Here is an 18993-nt window from a genome sequence, read left to right as displayed (position 1 = left end):
CTCTGTAGTGTCCCTGTAGTGTCTCTGCACTGTCCCTATACTGTACCTGTAGTGTCCCTATACTGTACCTGTAGTGTCCCTGTAGTGTCTCTGTAGTGTCCCTGTAGTGTCCCTGTAGTGTCTCTGTAGTGTCCCTGTAGTGTCTCTGTACTGTACCTGTAGTGTCCCTATACTGTACCTGTAGTGTCCCTGTACTGTCCCTGTAGTGTCCCTGTACTGTCCCTGTAGTGTCCCTGTAGTGTCCCTGTAGTATCTCTGTAGTGTCTCTGTAGTGTCCCTATACTGTACCTGTAGTGTCCCTGTACTGTCCCTGTAGTGTCCCTGTACTGTCCCTGTAGTGTCCCTGTAGTGTCCCTGTAGTATCTCTGTAGTGTCTCTGTAGTGTCCCTATACTGTACCTGTAGTGTCCCTGTACTGTTCCTGTAGTGTCCCTATACTGTACCTGTAGTGTCCCTGTAGTGTCTCTGTACTGTCCCTATACTGTACCTGTAGTGTCCCTGTAGTGTCTCTGTACTGTCCCTATACTGTACCTGTAGTGTCCCTGTACTGTCCCTGTAGTGTCCCTGTGGTGTCTCTGTAGTGTCCCTGTAGTGTCTCTGTACTGTACCTGTAGTGTCCCTGTGGTGTCTCTGTATTGTCCCTGTAGTGTCCCTATACTGTACCTGTATTGTCCCTGTAGTGTCTCTGTAGTGTCCCTGTAGTGTCCCTGTAGTGTCGCTATAGTGTCTCTGTAGTGTCCCTGTAGTGTCTCTGTACTGTCCCTATACTGTACCTGTAGTGTCCCTGTACTGTCCCTGTAGTGTCCCTGTAGTGTCGCTGCACTGTCCCTGTAGTGTATTTGTAGTGTCCCTGTGGTGTCTCTGTAGTGTCCCTGTAGCGTCCCTGTACTGTCCCTGTAGTGTCCCTGTAGTGTATCTGTAGTGTCCCTGTAGTGTCTCTGTACTGTCCCTGTAGTGTCCCTGTAGTGTCTCTGCACTGTCCCTATACTGTACCTGTAGTGTCCCTGTAGTGTCTCTGTAGTGTCCCTGTAGTGTCTCTGTAGTGTCCCTATACTGTACCTGTAGTGTCCCTGTACTGTACCTGTAGTGTCCCTGTACTGTCCCTGTAGTGTCCCTGTACTGTCCCTGTAGTGTCCCTGTAGTGTCTCTGTAGTGTCCCTGTAGTATCTCTGTAGTGTCCCTGTAGTGTCTCTGTACTGTCCCTATACTGTACCTGTAGTGTCCCTGTACTGTCCCTGTAGTGTCCCTGTAGTATCTCTGTAGTGTCCCTGTAGTGTCTCTGTAGTGTCCCTGTAGTGTCCCTGTAGTGTCCCTGTAGTATCTCTGTAGTGTCTCTGTAGTGTCCCTGTAGTGTCTCTGTAGTGTCCCTGTAGTATCTCTGTAGTGTCTCTGTAGTGTCCCTGTAGTATCTCTGTAGTGTCTCTGTAGTGTCCCTGTAGTGTCCCTGTAGTATCTCTGTAGTGTCTCTGTAGTGTCCCTGTAGTGTCCCTGTAGTGTCTCTGTAGTGTCCCTGTAGTGTCTCTGTAGTGTCCCTGTAGTATCTCTGTAGTGTCTCTGTAGTGTCCCTGTAGTGTCCCTGTAGTGTCTCTGTAGTGTCCCTGTAGTGTCCCTGTAGTATCTCTGTAGTGTCCCTGTAGTGTCCCTGTAGTGTCCCTGTAGTGTCCCTGTAGTGTCTCTGTAGTGTCTCTGTAGTGTCCCTGTAGTGTCCCTGTAGTGTCTCTGTAGTGTCCCTGTAGTATCTCTGTAGTGTCCCTGTAGTCTCCGTTGCTCTCACGTCCACAGAGTCTCTGTAGTGTCTCTGTAGTGTCCCTGTAGTGTCCCTGTAGTGTCTCTGTAGTGTCTCTGTAGTGTCCCTGTAGTCTCCGTTGCTCTCACGTCCACAGAGTCTCTGTAGTGTCTCTGTAGTGTCCCTGTAGTGTCCCTGTAGTGTCTCTGTAGTGTCTCTGTAGTGTCCCTGTAGTATCTCTGTAGTGTCCCTGTAGTCTCCGTTGCTCTCACGTCCACAGAGTCTCCTGTGATGTCACCGTGTGACCGTGCTGTTGATGCCAGCAGCTTTTTTCCATAGATACCTCTCCTCCTCCGCCCGGTTCCCCTCCCGCCCCACCTGACAGTCCTCTGGTCCCAGGTCAGACACTATCTGGCTGAGAGAGAAAGTGCGTCAGCCAGCCAATTTACAGCAGTCCCCAGTGGGTGACCTCCAGGAGAGAGCTATGAGACAGGAAGGAGGGTAGGAGGCAGAATGTGTGTGTGTTTTGCGTGTATGTGTGCGTGTGTGTGTGCGTGTATGTGTGAAGTATGGATTGCAACAACAGAAGAAGGGGACCCTGGCCAGACTCTTATTTTCTACCCCAGACTTCATGGCATTACTCTTGACTGAGATCCAACCACTTGTACTGATACAACACTCTAAAACTCATACTGTTATTTCCTACCAAAGAGAAGGAATACTGAGCTTCTTACAATATACATGCACAATAAAACCTTAAGTAGGCCAAGATGAATCAGATGAAATACTATCTGGGCAGCAGCAGCTAGGAATCTACCATTTATCAGAACACTACAGGCAGCACTTTTTGATCTGATAATGTATCTCACCTCATTCCCCTCGCTCTCACTCTCTCTGTCTCTGTCTCTGTTTCTCTCTCTCTGTCTTCTCACTCTCTCCGTCTCTCTCATTCTCTCTCTCTCGCTCTCTCTGTCTGTCTCTCCCTCTGTCTTTCTCTCTCTGTCTGTCTCTCTTTCTGTGTGTCTCTATCTGTCTTTTTCTCTCTCTCTCTCTCTCTCTCTCTCTCTCTCTCTCTCTCTCTCTCTCTCTCTCTCTCTCTCTCTCTCTCTCTCTCTCTCTGTCTCTGTCTCTCTCTGTCTCTCTCTCTGTCATTCTCTCTCTCTGTCTCTCTCACTCTCTCTGTCTGTCTCTCTCACTCTCTCTGTCTGTCTCTCTCTGTCTCTCTCTGTCTCTCTCTGTCTCTCTGTCTCTCTCTCACACTCTCTCTGTCTGTCTCTGTCTCTCTCTCTGTCTCTCACACTCTCTCTGTCTGTCTCTCTGTCTCTCTCTCTGTCTTTCTCTCTCTGTCCTTCTCTCTCTGTCTCTCTCTCCCCCATTCTTTTGTTTTCTGTCTCCCTCTCCTCAAATCACAAACTTGTTATCTTGAACATCTCTCTGTCTCTTTCCCCACTATACTCTCATCCCATCTTCTACCCCTTTCTTTGTCCCCACTCCTCATCTCCTCTCTCTTTCCGTTTCCCCCGCATCATCTCCTTAATATACTCCTTTATCTTACATTGCTCCTTTTATATCCCTTCACTCCATCTCTCACACTCTCCATCTCTCTCTCTCTTTCTCCCTCCCTTTCTCTCTTGCTCGCACTCTCTCTCTCTCCCTTTCTCTCTCTATCACTCTCTCTCTCTGTCTTTCTCCATCTCTCTCTCTCTTTCTCCCTCCCTTTCTCTCTTGCTCGCACTCTCTCTCTCTCCCTTTCTCTATCACTCTCTCTCTCTGTCTTTCTCCCTTTCTCTCTCTCCCTCCCTCCTCCCTCCCTCCCTCCCTCCCTCCCTCCCTCCCTCCCTCCCTCCCTCCCTCTCTCTCTCTCTCTCTCCCTCCCTCCCTCCCTCCCTCCCTCCCTCCCTCTCTCTCTCACCCTCTCTCTCTCTCTGTCTCTGTCTCTCTCACTCTCTCTCTCTGTCTTTCTCCCTTTCTCTCTCTCTCTCTCTCTCTCTCTCTCTCTCTCTCTCTCTCTCTCTCTCTCTCCCTCCCTCCCTCCCTCCCTCCCTCCCTCCCTCCCTCCCTCCCTCCCTCCCTCCCTCCCTCCCTCTCTCTCACCCTCTCTCTCTCACTCTCTCTGTCTCTGTCTCTCTCACTCTCTATGTCTGTCTCTCTCACTCTCTCTCGCTCTCTCACCCTCTCTCTCCCCATCTCTCTCTCCCTCCCTCCCTCTCTCTCGCTCTCTCACCCTCTCCCTCCCCATCTCTCTCTTTTTCCACTCTCCTCCAGTCTTTGTGTGTCCAGGCACACTGCTGCGTGTACAGGCGGCCAGCTCGCTGCAAGAGGCAGAGCATCAGTCGGGGGCGTGGTGTAAGGACCCTCTGCAGTCAGGTGACCGGCTCTATGTCATGCCTTGGACTCCCTACCGCACCGACATGCTGTATGAGTACGCCTCCTGGGAGGACTTCAGACAGAACCGCGCCACCACCACCTACAAGTAAGCACTGCCTCTGCCCCCCCGCCAGTTCACATCAAATAATCTCTCTGCCTCTGAATTGATTTATTTGAATACTGTTGTAGATGGATGGTGAATGGCATTGTGGGTTCCATGGGGTCCTGTGGTGATCTGTAGACCACTGGTGGGGCACCTCAGGGATCAGTGTGAAGTCCAATTAATTTAGTGAAATACATGTTTTTTCTTGTGCTCCATGGGATGGAGAAGTATGAGAACCACAGTTCTAATGTACTGTATGTAATCATACTGTTGGTCTCTTTGGACATGTGCTTATGAACAGGTCATTGCCCAAAAGCTCATGAGTTATTGATTCTCCTGTCATATTCTGACCACCCACTTCTTCCCCTCCTATAGGTTGCCGAACCGTGTTGATGGCACAGGCTTTGTGGTATACGACGGCGCCGTGTTCTACAATAAGGAGCGCACACGCAACATGGTCAAGTATGACCTGCGCACACGCATCAAGAGCGGCGAGGCCATTATCGCCAACGCCAACTACCACGACACATCACCTTACCGCTGGGGTGGGAAGAGCGATATCGACCTGGCAGTGGACGAGAATGGGCTGTGGGTCATCTACGCCACAGAGTCCAACAACGGACGACTGGTGGTCAGCCAGGTGGGTGGAGGAGAGGAGGATGGAGGGAATAGAAGAGTGTTAGAGGAGTGTAACAGGAGGATGGAGGGAATAGAAGAGAGAGGAGTATAACATGGTGATGGAGGGAATAGAAGAGAGAGGAGTGTAACAGGGGGATGGAGGGAATAGAAGAGAGAGGAGTATAACAGGGGGATGGAGGGAATAGAAGAGAGAGGAGTATAACAGGGTGATGGAGGGTATAGAAGAGAGAGGAGTATAACAGGATGATGGAGGGAATAGAAGAGAGAGGAGTATAACAGGGGGATGGAGGGAATAGAAGAGAGAGGAGTATAACAGGGTGATGGAGGGAATAGAAGAGAGAGGAGTATAACAGGGGGATGGAGGGAATAGAAGAGAGAGGAGTATAACAGGGTGATGGAGGGAATAGAAGAGAGATGAGTATAACAGCGGGATGGAGGGAATAGAAGAGAGAGGAGTATAACAGGGTGATGGAGGGAATAGAAGAGAGAGGAGCATAACAGGATGATGGAGGGAATAGAAGAGAGATAACAGGGGATGGAGGGTATAACAGGGGATGGAGGGTATAGAAGAGAGAGGAGTATAACAGGGTGATGGAGGGAATAGAAGAGAGAGAGTATAACAGGGTGATGGAGGGAATAGAAGAGAGATGGAGTATAACAGGATGATGGAGGGAATAGAAGAGAGAGGAGTATAACAGGGTGATGGAGGGAATAGAAGAGAGAGGAGTATAACAGGGTGATGGAGGGAATAGAAGAGAGAGGAGTATAACAGGGTGATGGAGGGAATAGAAGAGAGAGGAGTATAACAGGGTGATGGAGGGAATAGAAGAGAGAGGAGTATAACGGGGGATGGAGGGAATAGAAGAGAGATGAGTATAACAGGGTGATGGAGGGAATAGAAGAGAGAGGAGTATAACAGGGGATGGAGGGAATAGAAGAGAGAGGAGTATAACAGGGGATGGAGGGAATAGAAGAGAGATAGAGTATAACAGGGGATGGAGGGAATAGAAGAGAGGAGTATAACAGGGGGATGGAGGGAATAGAAGAGAGAGAGTATAACAGGGTGATGGAGGGAATAGAAGAGAGAGGAGTATAACAGGGTGATGGAGGGAATAGAAGAGAGAGGAGTATAACGGGGATGGAGGGAATAGAAGAGAGATGAGTATAACAGGGTGATGGAGGGAATAGAAGAGAGAGGAGTATAACAGGGTGATGGAGGGAATAGAAGAGGAGAGAAGTATAACAGGGTGATGGAGGGAATAGAAGAGAGAGAGTATAACAGGGGATGGAGGGAATAGAAGAGAGAGGAGTATAACAGGATGATGGAGGGAATAGAAGAGAGAGGAGTATAACAGGGTGATGGAGGGAATAGAAGAGAGAGGAGTATAACAGGGGATGGAGGGAATAGAAGAGAGAGGAGTATAACAGGATGATGGAGGGAATAGAAGAGAGAGGAGTATAACAGGGTGATGGAGGGAATAGAAGAGAGAGGAGTATAACAGGGTGATGGAGGGAATAGAAGAGAGAGGAGTATAACAGGGGGATGGAGGGAATAGAAGAGAGAGGAGTATAACAGGGTGATGGAGGGAATAGAGGAGAGAGGAGTATAACAGGGGGATGGAGGGAATAGAAGAGAGAGGAGTATAACAGGGTGATGGAGGGAATAGAGGAGAGAGGAGTATAACAGGGGGATGGAGGGAATAGAAGAGAGAGGAGTATAACAGGGTGATGGAGGGAATAGAAGAGAGAGGAGTATAACAGGGTGATGGAGGGAATAGAAGAGAGAGGAGTATAACAGGGTGATGGAGGGAATAGAAGAGAGAGGAGTATAACAGGGGATGGAGGGAATAGAAGAGAGAGGGAGTATAACAGGGGATGGAGGGAATAGAAGAGAGAGGAGTATAACAGGGGATGGAGGGAATAGAAGAGAGAGGAGTATAACAGGGGATGGAGGGAATAGAAGAGAGAGGAGTATAACAGGGGATGGAGGGAATAGAAGAGAGAGGAGTATAACAGGGGATGGAGGGAATAGAAGAGAGAGGAGTATAACAGGGGGATGGAGGGAATAGAAGAGAGAGGAGTATAACAGGGGATGGAGGGAATAGAAGAGAGAGGAGTATAACAGGGTGATGGAGGGAATAGAAGAGAGAGGGGGATGGATAACAGGGGGATGGAGGGAATAGAAGAGAGAGGAGTATAACAGGATGATGGAGGGAATAGAAGAATAGAGAGGAGTATAACAGGGTGATGGAGGGAATAGAAGAGAGAGGAGTATAACAGGATGATGGAGGGAATAGAAGAGAGAGGAGTATAACAGGGTGATGGAGGGAATAGAAGAGAGAGGAGTATAACAGGATGATGGAGGGAATAGAAGAGAGAGGAGTATAACAGGGGGATGGAGGGAATAGAAGAGAGAGGAGTATAACAGGGTGATGGAGGGAATAGAAGAGAGAGGAGTATAACAGGGGGATGGAGGGAATAGAAGAGAGAGGAGTATAACAGGGGGATGGAGGGAATAGAAGAGAGAGGAGTATAACAGGGGGATGGAGGGAATAGAAGAGAGAGGAGTATAACAGGATGATGGAGGGAATAGAAGAGAGAGGAGTATAACAGGGGGATGGAGGGTTTAGAAGAGAGAGGAGTATAACAGGGTGATGGAGGGAATAGAGGAGAGAGGAGTATAACAGGGTGATGGAGGGAATAGAAGAGAGAGGAGTATAACAGGATGATGGAGGGAATAGAAGAGAGAGGAGTATAACAGGATGATGGAGGGAATAGAGGAGAGAGGAGTATAACAGGGTGATGGAGGGAATAGAAGAGAGAGGAGTATAACAGGATGATGGAGGGAATAGAAGAGAGAGGAGTATAACGGGGGATGGAGGGAATAGAAGAGAGAGGAGTATAACAAGGTGATGGAGGGAATAGAAGAGAGAGGAGTATAACAGGATGATGGAGGGAATAGAAGAGAGAGGAGTATAACAGGATGATGGAGGGAATAGAAGAGAGAGGAGTATAACAGGGTGATGGAGGGAATAGAAGAGAGAGGAGTATAACAGGGGGATGGAGGGAATAGAAGAGAGAGGAGTATAACAGGGGGATGGAGGGAATAGAAGAGAGAGGAGTATAACGGGGGATGGAGGGAATAGAAGAGAGAGGAGTATAACAAGGTGATGGAGGGAATAGAAGAGAGAGGAGTATAACAGGGGGATGGAGGGAATAGAAGAGAGAGGAGTATAACAGGGTGATGGAGGGAATAGAAGAGAGAGGAGTATAACGGGGGATGGAGGGAATAGAAGAGAGAGGAGTATAACAGGGTGATGGAGGGAATAGAAGAGAGAGGAGTATAACAGGGGATGGAGGGAATAGAAGAGAGAGGAGTATAACAGGGGGATGGAGGGAATAGAAGAGAGAGGAGTATAACAGGGGATGGAGGGAATAGAAGAGAGAGGAGTATAACAGGATGATGGAGGGAATAGAAGAGAGAGGAGTATAACAGGGTGATGGAGGGAATAGAAGAGAGAGGAGTATAACAGGGTGATGGAGGGAATAGAAGAGAGAGGAGTATAACAGGGTGATGGAGGGAATAGAAGAGAGAGGAGTATAACAGGGTGATGGAGGGAATAGAGGAGAGAGGAGTATAACAGGGGGATGGAGGGAATAGGAGAGAGGAGTATAACAAGGTGATGGAGGGAATAGAAGAGAGAGGAGTATAACAGGGGGATGGAGGGAATAGAAGAGAGAGGAGTATAACAGGGTGATGGAGGGAATAGAAGAGAGAGGAGTATAACGGGGGATGGAGGGAATAGAAGAGAGAGGAGTATAACAAGGTGATGGAGGGAATAGAAGAGAGAGGAGTATAACAGGATGATGGAGGGAATAGAAGAGAGAGGAGTATAACAGGATGATGGAGGGAATAGAAGAGAGAGGAGTATAACAGGGTGATGGAGGGAATAGAAGAGAGAGGAGTATAACAGGGGGATGGAGGGAATAGAAGAGAGAGGAGTATAACAGGGGGATGGAGTTGGACTGGACATTTCTAAGCTCAACTAAAATAGGCCTATTTATTTATTTCATAAATACACTTTCTTGTGTTTATCACCGTAACACCTGGATTGAGCGTTTAAGAATGGGTGATATTCTGTAGTTTGAGATATATTTATGGTTACCATCACCCCCCCCTCCTCCCAGGTGAACCCGTACACCCTGCGCTTCGAGGGCACCTGGGAGACTAGTTTCGACAAGAGGCTGGCGTCCAACGCCTTCATGGCGTGCGGCGTGCTCTACGCCGTGCGCAGTGTCTATCAGGACGACGACAGCGAGGCCGGCGGGGATCTGATCCTTTACGCCTACAACACGAACCGTGCCCGGGAGGAGCCCGTCCACATCCCCTTCCCTAACCCCTACCAGTACGTCTCCTCTGTGGACTATAACCCCAGAGACAACCAGCTCTACATCTGGAACAACTATAATGTTCTGAGATACCCGCTGGAGTTCGGACCACCGGACCCCACCACTGGTGAGTCCTGAGACGTGTGTGTACAGTGGACCTTTATTTCTGGTATCATTTATCCATTGATGTCAGTTGTAGTGGGATATTTGCACAAATGCAAATCACCACCTGTTCGCCCTCTTGTACGTACCTTGCTTTTTCAGATGAATTATCCATCGTGTTTTGGGTGAATATTTTAGCGATGCAGGCCTATCTGGAGTTAGTATTTGGCCCTGAGAGAGAGAGAGAGAGAGAGAGAGAGAGAGAGAGAGAGAGAGAGAGAGAGAGAGAGAGAGAGAGAGAGAGAGAGAGAGAGAAAGACAGACAGACAGACAGAGGCAGACAGACAGTCTTGTCCCAGTGTTGTTAGAGGAGAGTGGGTGTTTGATCAGTTGAGATTTTGTAGTTGGGATGTGTTACTTCTATGGATGCATTACAGTTGGTTGTTAATGTCGGTAGTGACTTCTGTCATATACATTTGATCAATAATTGACATCCTCCTTTCTTCATCCTTTCTTGCCGAGCACGCTCCCTCCCCTCTCCATAGGAACACTGAAAGAGTAATATATAGATATATTAAAGTAGTTTGTCGTGCACGCTCCCTCCCCTCTCCATAGGAACACTGAAAGAGTAATATATAGATATATTAAAGTAGTTTGTCGTGCACACTCCCTCCCCTCTCCATAGGAACACTGAAAGAGTAATATATAGATATATTAAAGTAGTTTGTCGTGCACACTCCCTCCCCTCTCCATAGGAACACTGAAAGAGTAATATATAGATATATTAAAGTAGTTTGCCGAGCACACTCCCTCCCCTCTCCATAGGAACACTGAAAGAGTAATATATAGATATATTAAAGTAGTTTGCCGTGCACACTCCCTCCCCTCTCCAGGGGTAGTGATAGGAACACTGAAAGAGTAATATATAGATATATTAAAGTAGTTTGTTGTGCACACTCCCTCCCCTCTCCAGGGGTAGTGATAGGAACACTGAAAGAGTAATATATAGATATATTAAAGTAGTTTGTTGTGCACACTCCCTCCCCTCTCCAGGGGTAGTGATAGGAACACTGAAAGAGTAATATATAGATATATATATTAAAGTAGTTTGTCGTGCACGCTCCCTCCCCTCTCCATAGGAACACTGAAAGAGTAATATATAGATATATTAAAGTAGTTTGTCGTGCACACTCCCTCCCCTCTCCATAGGAACACTGAAAGAGTAATATATAGATATATTAAAGTAGTTTGTCGTGCACACTCCCTCCCCTCTCCAGGGGTAGTGATAGGAACACTGAAAGAGTAATATATAGATATATTAAAGTAGTTTGTCGTGCACACTCCCTCCCCTCTCCAGGGGTAGTGATAGGAACACTGAAAGAGTAATATATAGATATATTAAAGTAGTTTGTCGTGCACACTCCCTCCCCTCTCCAGGGGTAGTGATAGGAACACTGAAAGAGTAATATATAGATATATTAAAGTAGTTTGTCGTGCACACTCCCTCCCCTCTCCAGGGGTAGTGATAGGAACACTGAAAGAGTAATATATAGATATATTAAAGTAGTTTGAGATACCCGTGCACACTCCCTCCCCTCTCCAGGGTAGTGATAGGAACACTGAAAGAGTAATATATAGATATATTAAAGTAGTTTGTCGTGCATTCCCTCCCTCTCCAGGGGTAGTGATAAATGAACACTGAAAGAGTAATATATAGATATATTAAAGTAGTTTGTTTCAGATGCACACTCCCTCCCCTCTCCATAGGAACACTGAAAGAGTAATATATAGATATATTAAAGTAGTTTGTCGTGCACAGAGGGGTAGTGATAGGAACACTGAAAGAGTAATATATAGATATATTAAAGTAGTTTGTCGTGCACACTCCCTCCCAGGGGTAGTGATAGGAACACTGAAAGAGTAATATATAGATATATTAAAGTAGTTTGTCGTGCACACTCCCTCTCTCCATAGGAACACTGAAAGAGTAATATATAGTATATTAAAGTAGTTTGCCGTGCACACTCCCTCCCCTCTCCATAGGAACACTGAAAGAGTAATATATAGATATATTAAAGTAGTTTGTCGTGCACACTCCCTCCCTCTCCAGGGTAGTGATAGGAACACTGAAAGAGTAATATATAGATATATTAAAGTAGTTTGTCGTGCACACTCCCTCCCCTCTCCATAGGAACACTGAAAGAGTAATATATAGATATATTAAAGTAGTTTGTCGTGCACACTCCTCCCCTCTCCATAGGAACACTGAAAGAGTAATATATAGATATATTAAAGTAGTTTGTCGTGCACACTCCCTCCCCTCTCCATAGGAACACTGAAAGAGTAATATATAGATATATTAAAGTAGTTTGTCGTGCACACTCCCTCCCCTCTCCATAGGAACACTGAAAGAGTAATATATAGATATATTAAAGTAGTTTGTCGTGCACACTCCCTCCCCTCTCCATAGGAACACTGAAAGAGTAATATATAGATATATTAAAGTAGTTTGTCGTGCACACTCCCTCCCCTCTCCATAGGAACACTGAAAGAGTAATATATAGATATATTAAAGTAGTTTGTCGTGCACACTCCCTCCCCTCTCCATAGGAACACTGAAAGAGTAATATATAGATATATTAAAGTAGTTTGTCGTGCACACTCCCTCCCCTCTCCATAGGAACACTGAAAGAGTAATATATAGATATATTAAAGTAGTTTGTCGTGCACACTCCCTCCCCTCTCCAGGGGTAGTGATAGGAACACTGAAAGAGTAATATATAGATATATTAAAGTAGTTTGTCGTGCACACTCCCTCCCCTCCAGGGGTAGTGATAGGAACACTGAAAGAGTAATATATAGATATATTAAAGTAGTTTGTCGTGCACACTCCCTCCCCTCTCCATAGGAACACTGAAAGAGTAATATATAGATATATTAAAAGTAGTTTGTCGTGCACACTCCCTCCCCTCTCCATAGGAACACTGAAAGAGTAATATATAGATATATTAAAGTAGTTTGTCGTGCACACTCCCTCCCCTCTCCATAGGAACACTGAAAGAGTAATATATAGATATATTAAAGTAGTTTGTCGTGCACACTCCCTCCCCTCTCCATAGGAACACTGAAAGAGTAATATATAGATATATTAAAGTAGTTTGTCGTGCACACTCCCTCCCCTCTCCAGGGGTAGTGATAGGAACACTGAAAGAGTAATATATAGATATATTAAAGTAGTTTGTCGTGCACACTCCCTCCCCTCTCCATAGGAACACTGAAAGAGTAATATATAGATATATTAAAGTAGTTTGCCGTGCACACTCCCTCCCCTCTCCATAGGAACACTGAAAGAGTAATATATAGATATATTAAAGTAGTTTGTCGTGCACACTCCCTCCCCTCTCCATAGGAACACTGAAAGAGTAATATATAGATATATTAAAGTAGTTTGTCGTGCACACTCCCTCCCCTCTCCATAGGAACACTGAAAGAGTAATATATAGATATATTAAAGTAGTTTGTCGTGAAATAGGAACACTGAAAGAGTAATATATAGATATATTAAAGTAGTTTGTCCGTGCACACTCCCTCCCCTCTCCATAGGAACACTGAAAGAGTAATATATAGATATATTAAAGTAGTTTGTCGTGCACACTCCCTCCCCTCCATAGTGATAGGAACACTGAAAGAGTAATATATAGATATATTAAAGTAGTTTGTCGTGCACACTCCCTCCCCTCTCCATAGGAACACTGAAAGAGTAATATATAGATATATTAAAGTAGTTTGTCGTGCACACTCCCTCCCCTCTCCATAGGAACACTGAAAGAGTAATATATAGATATATTAAAGTAGTTTGTCGTGCACACTCCCTCCCCTCTCCAGGGGTAGTGAACACTGAAAGAGTAATATATAGATATATTAAAGTAGTTTGTCGTGCACACTCCTCCCCTCTCCAGGGGTAGTGAACACTGAAAGAGTAATATATAGATATATTAAAGTAGTTTGTCGTGCACACTCCCTCCCCTCTCCATAGGAACACTGAAAGAGTAATATATAGATATATTAAAGTAGTTTGTCGTGCACACTCCCTCCCCTCTCCATAGGAACACTGAAAGAGTAATATATAGATATATTAAAGTAGTTTGTCGTGCACACTCCCTCCCCTCTCCAGGGGTAGTGATAGGAACACTGAAAGAGTAATATATAGATATATTAAAGTAGTTTGCCGTGCACACTCCCTCCCCTCTCCATAGGAACACCGAAAGAGTAATATATACATATATTAAAGTAGTTTGCCGTGCACACTCCCTCCCCTCTCCATAGGAACACTGAAAGAGTAATATATAGATATATTAAAGTAGTTTGTCGTGCACGCTCCCTCCCCTCTCCATAGGAACACTGAAAGAGTAATATATAGATATATTAAAGTAGTTTGCCGAGCACACTCCCTCCCCTCTCCATAGGAACACTGAAAGAGTAATATATAGATATATTAAAGTAGTTTGCCACACTCCTCCCCTCTCCATAGGAACACTGAAAGAGTAATATATAGATATATTAAAGTAGTTTGTCTCCCTCCCTCCCCTCTCCATAGGAACACTGAAAGAGTAATATATAGATATATTAAAGTAGTTTGTCGTGCACACTCCCTCCCCTCTCCAGGGGTAGTGATAGGAACACTGAAAGAGTAATATATAGATATATTAAAGTAGTTTGTCGTGCACGCTCCCTCCCCTCTCCATAGGAACACTGAAAGAGTAATATATATATATATTAAAGTAGTTTGCCGTGCACACTCCCTCCCCTCTCCATAGGAACACTGAAAGAGTAATATATAGATATATTAAAGTAGTTTGCCGTGCACACTCCCTCCCCTCTCCAGGGGTAGTGATAGGAACACTGAAAGAGTAATATATAGATATATTAAAGTAGTTTGTCGTGCACACTCCCTCCCCTCTCCATAGGGGAACACTGAAAGAGTAATATATAGATATATTAAAGTAGTTTGTCGTGCACACTCCCTCCCCTCTCCAGGGGTAGTGATAGGAACACTGAAAGAGTAATATATAGATATATTAAAGTAGTTTGTCGTGCACACTCCCTCCCCTCTCCAGGAACACTGAAAGAGTAATATATAGATATATTAAAGTAGTTTGAACACTCCCCTCTCCAGGGGTAGTGAAACTGAAAGAGTAATATATAGATATATTAAAGTAGTTTGTCGTGCACACTCCCTCCCCTCTCCAGGGGTAGTGATAGGAACACTGAAAGAGTAATATATATATATATATATAAAGTAGTTTGCCGCACACTCCCTCCCCTCTCCATAGTGAAAGAGTAATATATAGATATATTAAAGTAGTTTGTCGTGCACACTCCCTCCCTCTCCAGGGGTAGTGATAGGAACACTGAAAGAGTAATATATAGATATATTAAAGTAGTTTGTCGTGCACACTCCCTCCCCTCCAGGGGTAGTGATAGGAACACTGAAAGGATATATTAAAGTAGTTTGATCCCTCCCCTCTCCATAGGAACACTGAAAGAGTAATATATAGATATATTAAAGTAGTTTGTCGTGCACACTCCCTCCCCTCTCCAGGGGTAGTGATAGGAACACTGAAAGAGTAATATATAGATATATTAAAGTTGTTTGTGCCATAATTATTATCCGGAGAACTTTTGAACTCAACTTCTGAGAGATGCAACATTTACGTGCCTTTCTCTCTTTTATTCATGCTCTGGTTTTGTCTTTGTCTTTCTCTATTCCCCTCTCACCACTTTCATTCCATCTCTTTTCTTTTATTTCCCTTTTTTTGTCTCTCACTTTCACTTTCCCTATTAATATCTTTGACTTTATTTTGACTTTATTTTGACTTTATTTTGTCATCCTCAGTGATTTTATTTATACATGTGCTTCATTATGTGTTTTAAAACTAAACTAAATCACCCCCCCTGTCTCTCTCTCTTCAGGCCCTCTGACGACTTCTCAGGTGACCAGCACCACTCCAGCCCGACCTTTCACCTCCAGTTCTAGCCCTGCTACCACCCGCCCCCTGGCCCCCACCTCTCACCCCATTGGCGCCATCAACAAGGGCCCTGACCTGCGGCCAATCACAGCCACCGTACCAGTCACCAGGCGGCCTCCCCGCCCACCCGTCCAGGGCCCGGAGCCCCAGGTGTGTGAGTCCAGAGTGGCCAGAGGGGTGCAGTGGCCCTCCAACCAGAGAGGAGAGACTGTGGACCGCCCCTGTCCTAAAGGATCACTAGGTGGGGACTGACTATTACCGTGTTTCCTGTATGTAAGAGTGTCTTTTTATTTGAGTTGGGGTGTGTGGTTGTGCGTGCATGTGTGTCTGTGGTTTTTGTTAGTTTTTTGTAGGCGCTCAAGTACACGTGTGAATATACATACATGTGTGTGTGTTTTCTTCTTCATTTGTGTGTATTTCTGTGTGTGTGCGTGCACGTGTGTGTTTCCCAGTGTGTCTCTGTTTCAGTCTGTGTGTGTTTTCCAGTGTTTCTCTGTTTCAGTGTGTGTGTGTGTGTGTGTGTGTGTGTGTGTGTGTGTGTGTGTGTGTGTGTGTGTGTGTGTGTGTGTGTGTGTGTGTGTGTGTGTGTGTGTGTGTGTGTGTGTGTGTGTGTGTGTGTGTGTGTGTGTGTGTGTGTGTGTGTGTGTGTTTTCCAGTGTGTCACTGTTTCAGTGTGTTTGTGCTGCAGCTCTTGTTTTTCCCCTGGCTGGCTGTGTTGTCTCCCCCTCTCCTCTCCTGTCCCACTGTTAGTCTCAGCAGCAGGCTGGGTCCCAGAGGATTCCCTCTACATGAAAGCCCGTCCTTCTCTCCTCTCCAAATGAAAGAGTCGTCTCACAGCGAAACAGGGATAGCCAAGTGAAAGTGTGGAATAAGGAAATGAAAGACTGAACAAAACAGGATACACCTCCCTTCATGCTAGCTTCTATAACTCCAAACATGCAAGCATCAAATAGCCCTCTCGAGTTCCAGAAAATAATAGAATATCTTCTACTACCACTCCCCCCTCCATCTCTTCTTGCTTTTCTGTGTTTTCTCTCTCTCTCTCTCTCTCTCTCTCTCTCTCTCTCTCTCTCTCTCTCTCTCTCTCTCTCTCTCTCTCTCTCTCTCTCTCTCTCTCTCTCTCTCTCTCTCTCTCTCTCTCTCTCTCTCTCTCTCTCTCTCTCTCTCTCTCTCTCTCTCTCTCTCTCTCTCTCTCTCTCTCTCTCTCTCTCTCTCTCTCTCTCGCATCTCTGACAACAACAGTAAAGCTAAATTAGCAGCTGGCTTAATTGCCATGTCTTGGCAGAGATTTCAAACCCAATCTGCGCTAGATGGAGGAGAGCAGGGAGCGGAGGGGGGGGGGGGTACTTCTGCTCTGATTCCTCCACTGCTGTGTTGTCTCTGTCTTCTCCCCCTCTTCTCCCTTCTTCTGTCTCCCTTTCTCCCCCTCTTCTCTCTTCTCCCTCTCTTCTCCCTCTCTTCTCCCTCTCTTCTCCCTCTCTTCTCCCTCTCTTCTCCCTCTCTGTTCCCTCTCTTTTCCCTCTCTTCTCCCTCTCTGTTCCCTCTCTCCCTATCTTCTCCCTCTCTTCTCCCTCTCTCCCTATCTTCTCCCTCTCTTCTCCCTCTCCCCCTCTCTTCTCCCTCTCTCTTCGCCCTCTCTTCTCCCTCTCTCCCTCTCTTCTCCCTCTCTCCCTCTCTTCTCCCTCTCTGTTCCCTCTCTTCTCTCTTCTCCCTCTCTTCTCCCCCTCTTCTCTCTTCTCCCTCTCTTCTCCCTCTCTTCTCCCTCTCTTCTCCCTCTCTCCCTCTCTTCTCCCTCTCTTCTCCCTCTCTTCTCCCTCTCTCCCTCTCTTCTCCCTCTCTTCTCCCTCTCTTCTCCCTCTCTTCTCCCTCTCTTCTCCCTCTCTGTTCCCTCTCTTTTCCCTCTCTTCTCCCTCTCTGTTCCCTCTCTCCCTATCTTCTCCCTCTCTTCTCCCTCTCTCCCTATCTTCTCCCTCTCTTCTCCCTCTCTCCCTCTCTTCTCCCTCTCTCTTCGCCCCCTCTTCTCCCTCTCTCCCTCTCTTCTCCCTCTCTCCCTCTCTTCTCCCTCTCTTCTCCCTCTCTGTTCCCTCTCTTTTCCCTCTCTTCTCCCTCTCTCCCTCTCTTCTCCCTCTCTTCTCCCTCTCTCCCTCTCTTCTCCCTCTCTTCTCCCTCTCTGTTCCCTCTCTTTTCCCTCTCTTCTCCCTCTCTCCCTCTCTTCTCCCTCTCTTCTCCCTCTCTTCTCCCTCCCTTCTCCCTCTCTCCTTCTCTTCTCCCTCTCTTCTCCCTCTCTGTTCCCTCTCTTTCCCTCTCTTCTCCCTCTCTCCCTCTCTTCTCCCTCTCTTCTCCCTCTCTCCCTCTCTTCTCCCTCTCTCCCTCCCTTCTCCCTCTCTTCTCCCTCTCTTTTCCCTCTCTTCTCCCTCTCTCCCTCTCTTCTCCCTCTCTTCTCCCTCTCTTCTCCCTCCCTTCTCCCTCTCTCCCTCTCTTCTCCCTCTCTGTTCCCTCTCTTTTCCCTCTCTCTCCCTCTCTCCCTCCTTCTCTTCTCTCCCTCTTCTCCCTCTCTTCTCCCTCTCTCCCTCTCTTCTCCTCTCTTCTCCTCTCTCCCTCTCTTCTCCCTCTCTTCTCCCTCTCTTCTCCCTCCCTTCTCCCTCTCTCCTTCTCTTCTCCCTCTCTTCTCCCTCTCTGTTCCCTCTCTTTTCCCTCTCTTCTCCCTCTCTCCCTCTCTTCTCCCTCTCTTCTCCCTCTCTCCCTCTCTTCTCCCTCTCCCTCTCTTCTCCCTCCCTCTTCTCCCTCTCCTCTCTCTCCTCTCTTCTCCCTCTCTCCCTCTCCCCCTCTCTTCTCCCTCTCTTCTCTTCTCCCTCTCTTCTCCCTCTCTTCTCCCTCTCTTTCCCTCCTCTCCCTCTCTCCTTCTCTTCTCCCTCTCTTCTCCCTCTCTGTTCCCTCTCTTTTCCCTCTCTTCTCCCTCTCTCCCTCTCTTCTCCCTCTCTTCTCCCTCTCTCCCTCTCTTCTCCCTCTCTCCCTCCCTTCTCCCTCTCTCTTCTCCCTCTCTTCTGTTGTTCCCTGTATGGAGCTGTTTGTGTAGCGGCAGTGGAAAGACCCTTCCTTGGTTGATCCCAGTGTGTTGTCCTCTCTCTGAACTCTCCTAACTAAACAGAAAACTTAGCTGAAAACGAGGGGTGGCGGGAGGTCCCTCCCTTGAGGTGTTATTCTTGCAGATGAGAGACGATGCCTGATGGCGCCGTCTTGTGTGTGTGTGTGTGAGTGGAGCGGTATGTGTGTGAGGGGGGCTGTGTGTGTGAGTGTAGCGCACGTTTGTGTGAATTTGTGTTCCTTTAAAGCCATGTTCTTATAGCCAACTCATTTGAAAGCCTACCCCTCCCTTCTTGTCCTACACTCCGTTATTTAACCTTTCCACTTCTGCCCCATTTTCTCTCACACACTTTCTCCTCCCTCCTCCCTCTCTTTTCTCTCCTCCGCCGAACCACTCAAAGTATTGCATATTTAAAGTTCATTTCATTTACTCTTTTTTTATCTGTCGTACTCTTTGCCCTGTTCCTTTTCTCTTTAAAATCAATTTCTCTATAATTGCCCAATAACTAATGCTTATTATCTCTCCATCCCTCTCTTCCTCCCTCCATCCCTTTC

The 18993-nt window shown here is 46.6% G+C and overlaps 1 protein-coding gene across 24 annotated transcripts in view; it reads left to right on the top strand.

Annotated features, from left to right (window-relative positions):
- Positions 1-18993, top strand: part of adgrl1a (adhesion G protein-coupled receptor L1a) — a 341447-nt gene that overhangs the window by 268812 nt on the left and 53642 nt on the right. For all 24 annotated transcript variants that reach the window (XR_008088866.1, XR_008088865.1, XR_008088862.1 and 21 more), the window contains 4 exons: positions 3991-4198; positions 4571-4835; positions 9023-9350; positions 15299-15595. Coding sequence is in view for 8 of the 24 variants with exons in the window: in XM_052491581.1 (XP_052347541.1) it covers positions 3991-4198; positions 4571-4835; positions 9023-9350; positions 15299-15595 (1098 nt within the window). In the remaining 16 variants the exon portion in view is untranslated. The remainder of the gene's footprint in view (positions 1-3990; positions 4199-4570; positions 4836-9022; positions 9351-15298; positions 15596-18993) is intronic.

The sequence above is a fragment of the Oncorhynchus keta genome, chromosome 32, assembly GCF_023373465.1.
Source record: "Oncorhynchus keta strain PuntledgeMale-10-30-2019 chromosome 32, Oket_V2, whole genome shotgun sequence".
Lineage (NCBI taxonomy): Eukaryota > Metazoa > Chordata > Actinopteri > Salmoniformes > Salmonidae > Oncorhynchus > Oncorhynchus keta.
This window is presented reverse-complemented; position numbering and strand designations above follow the sequence as displayed.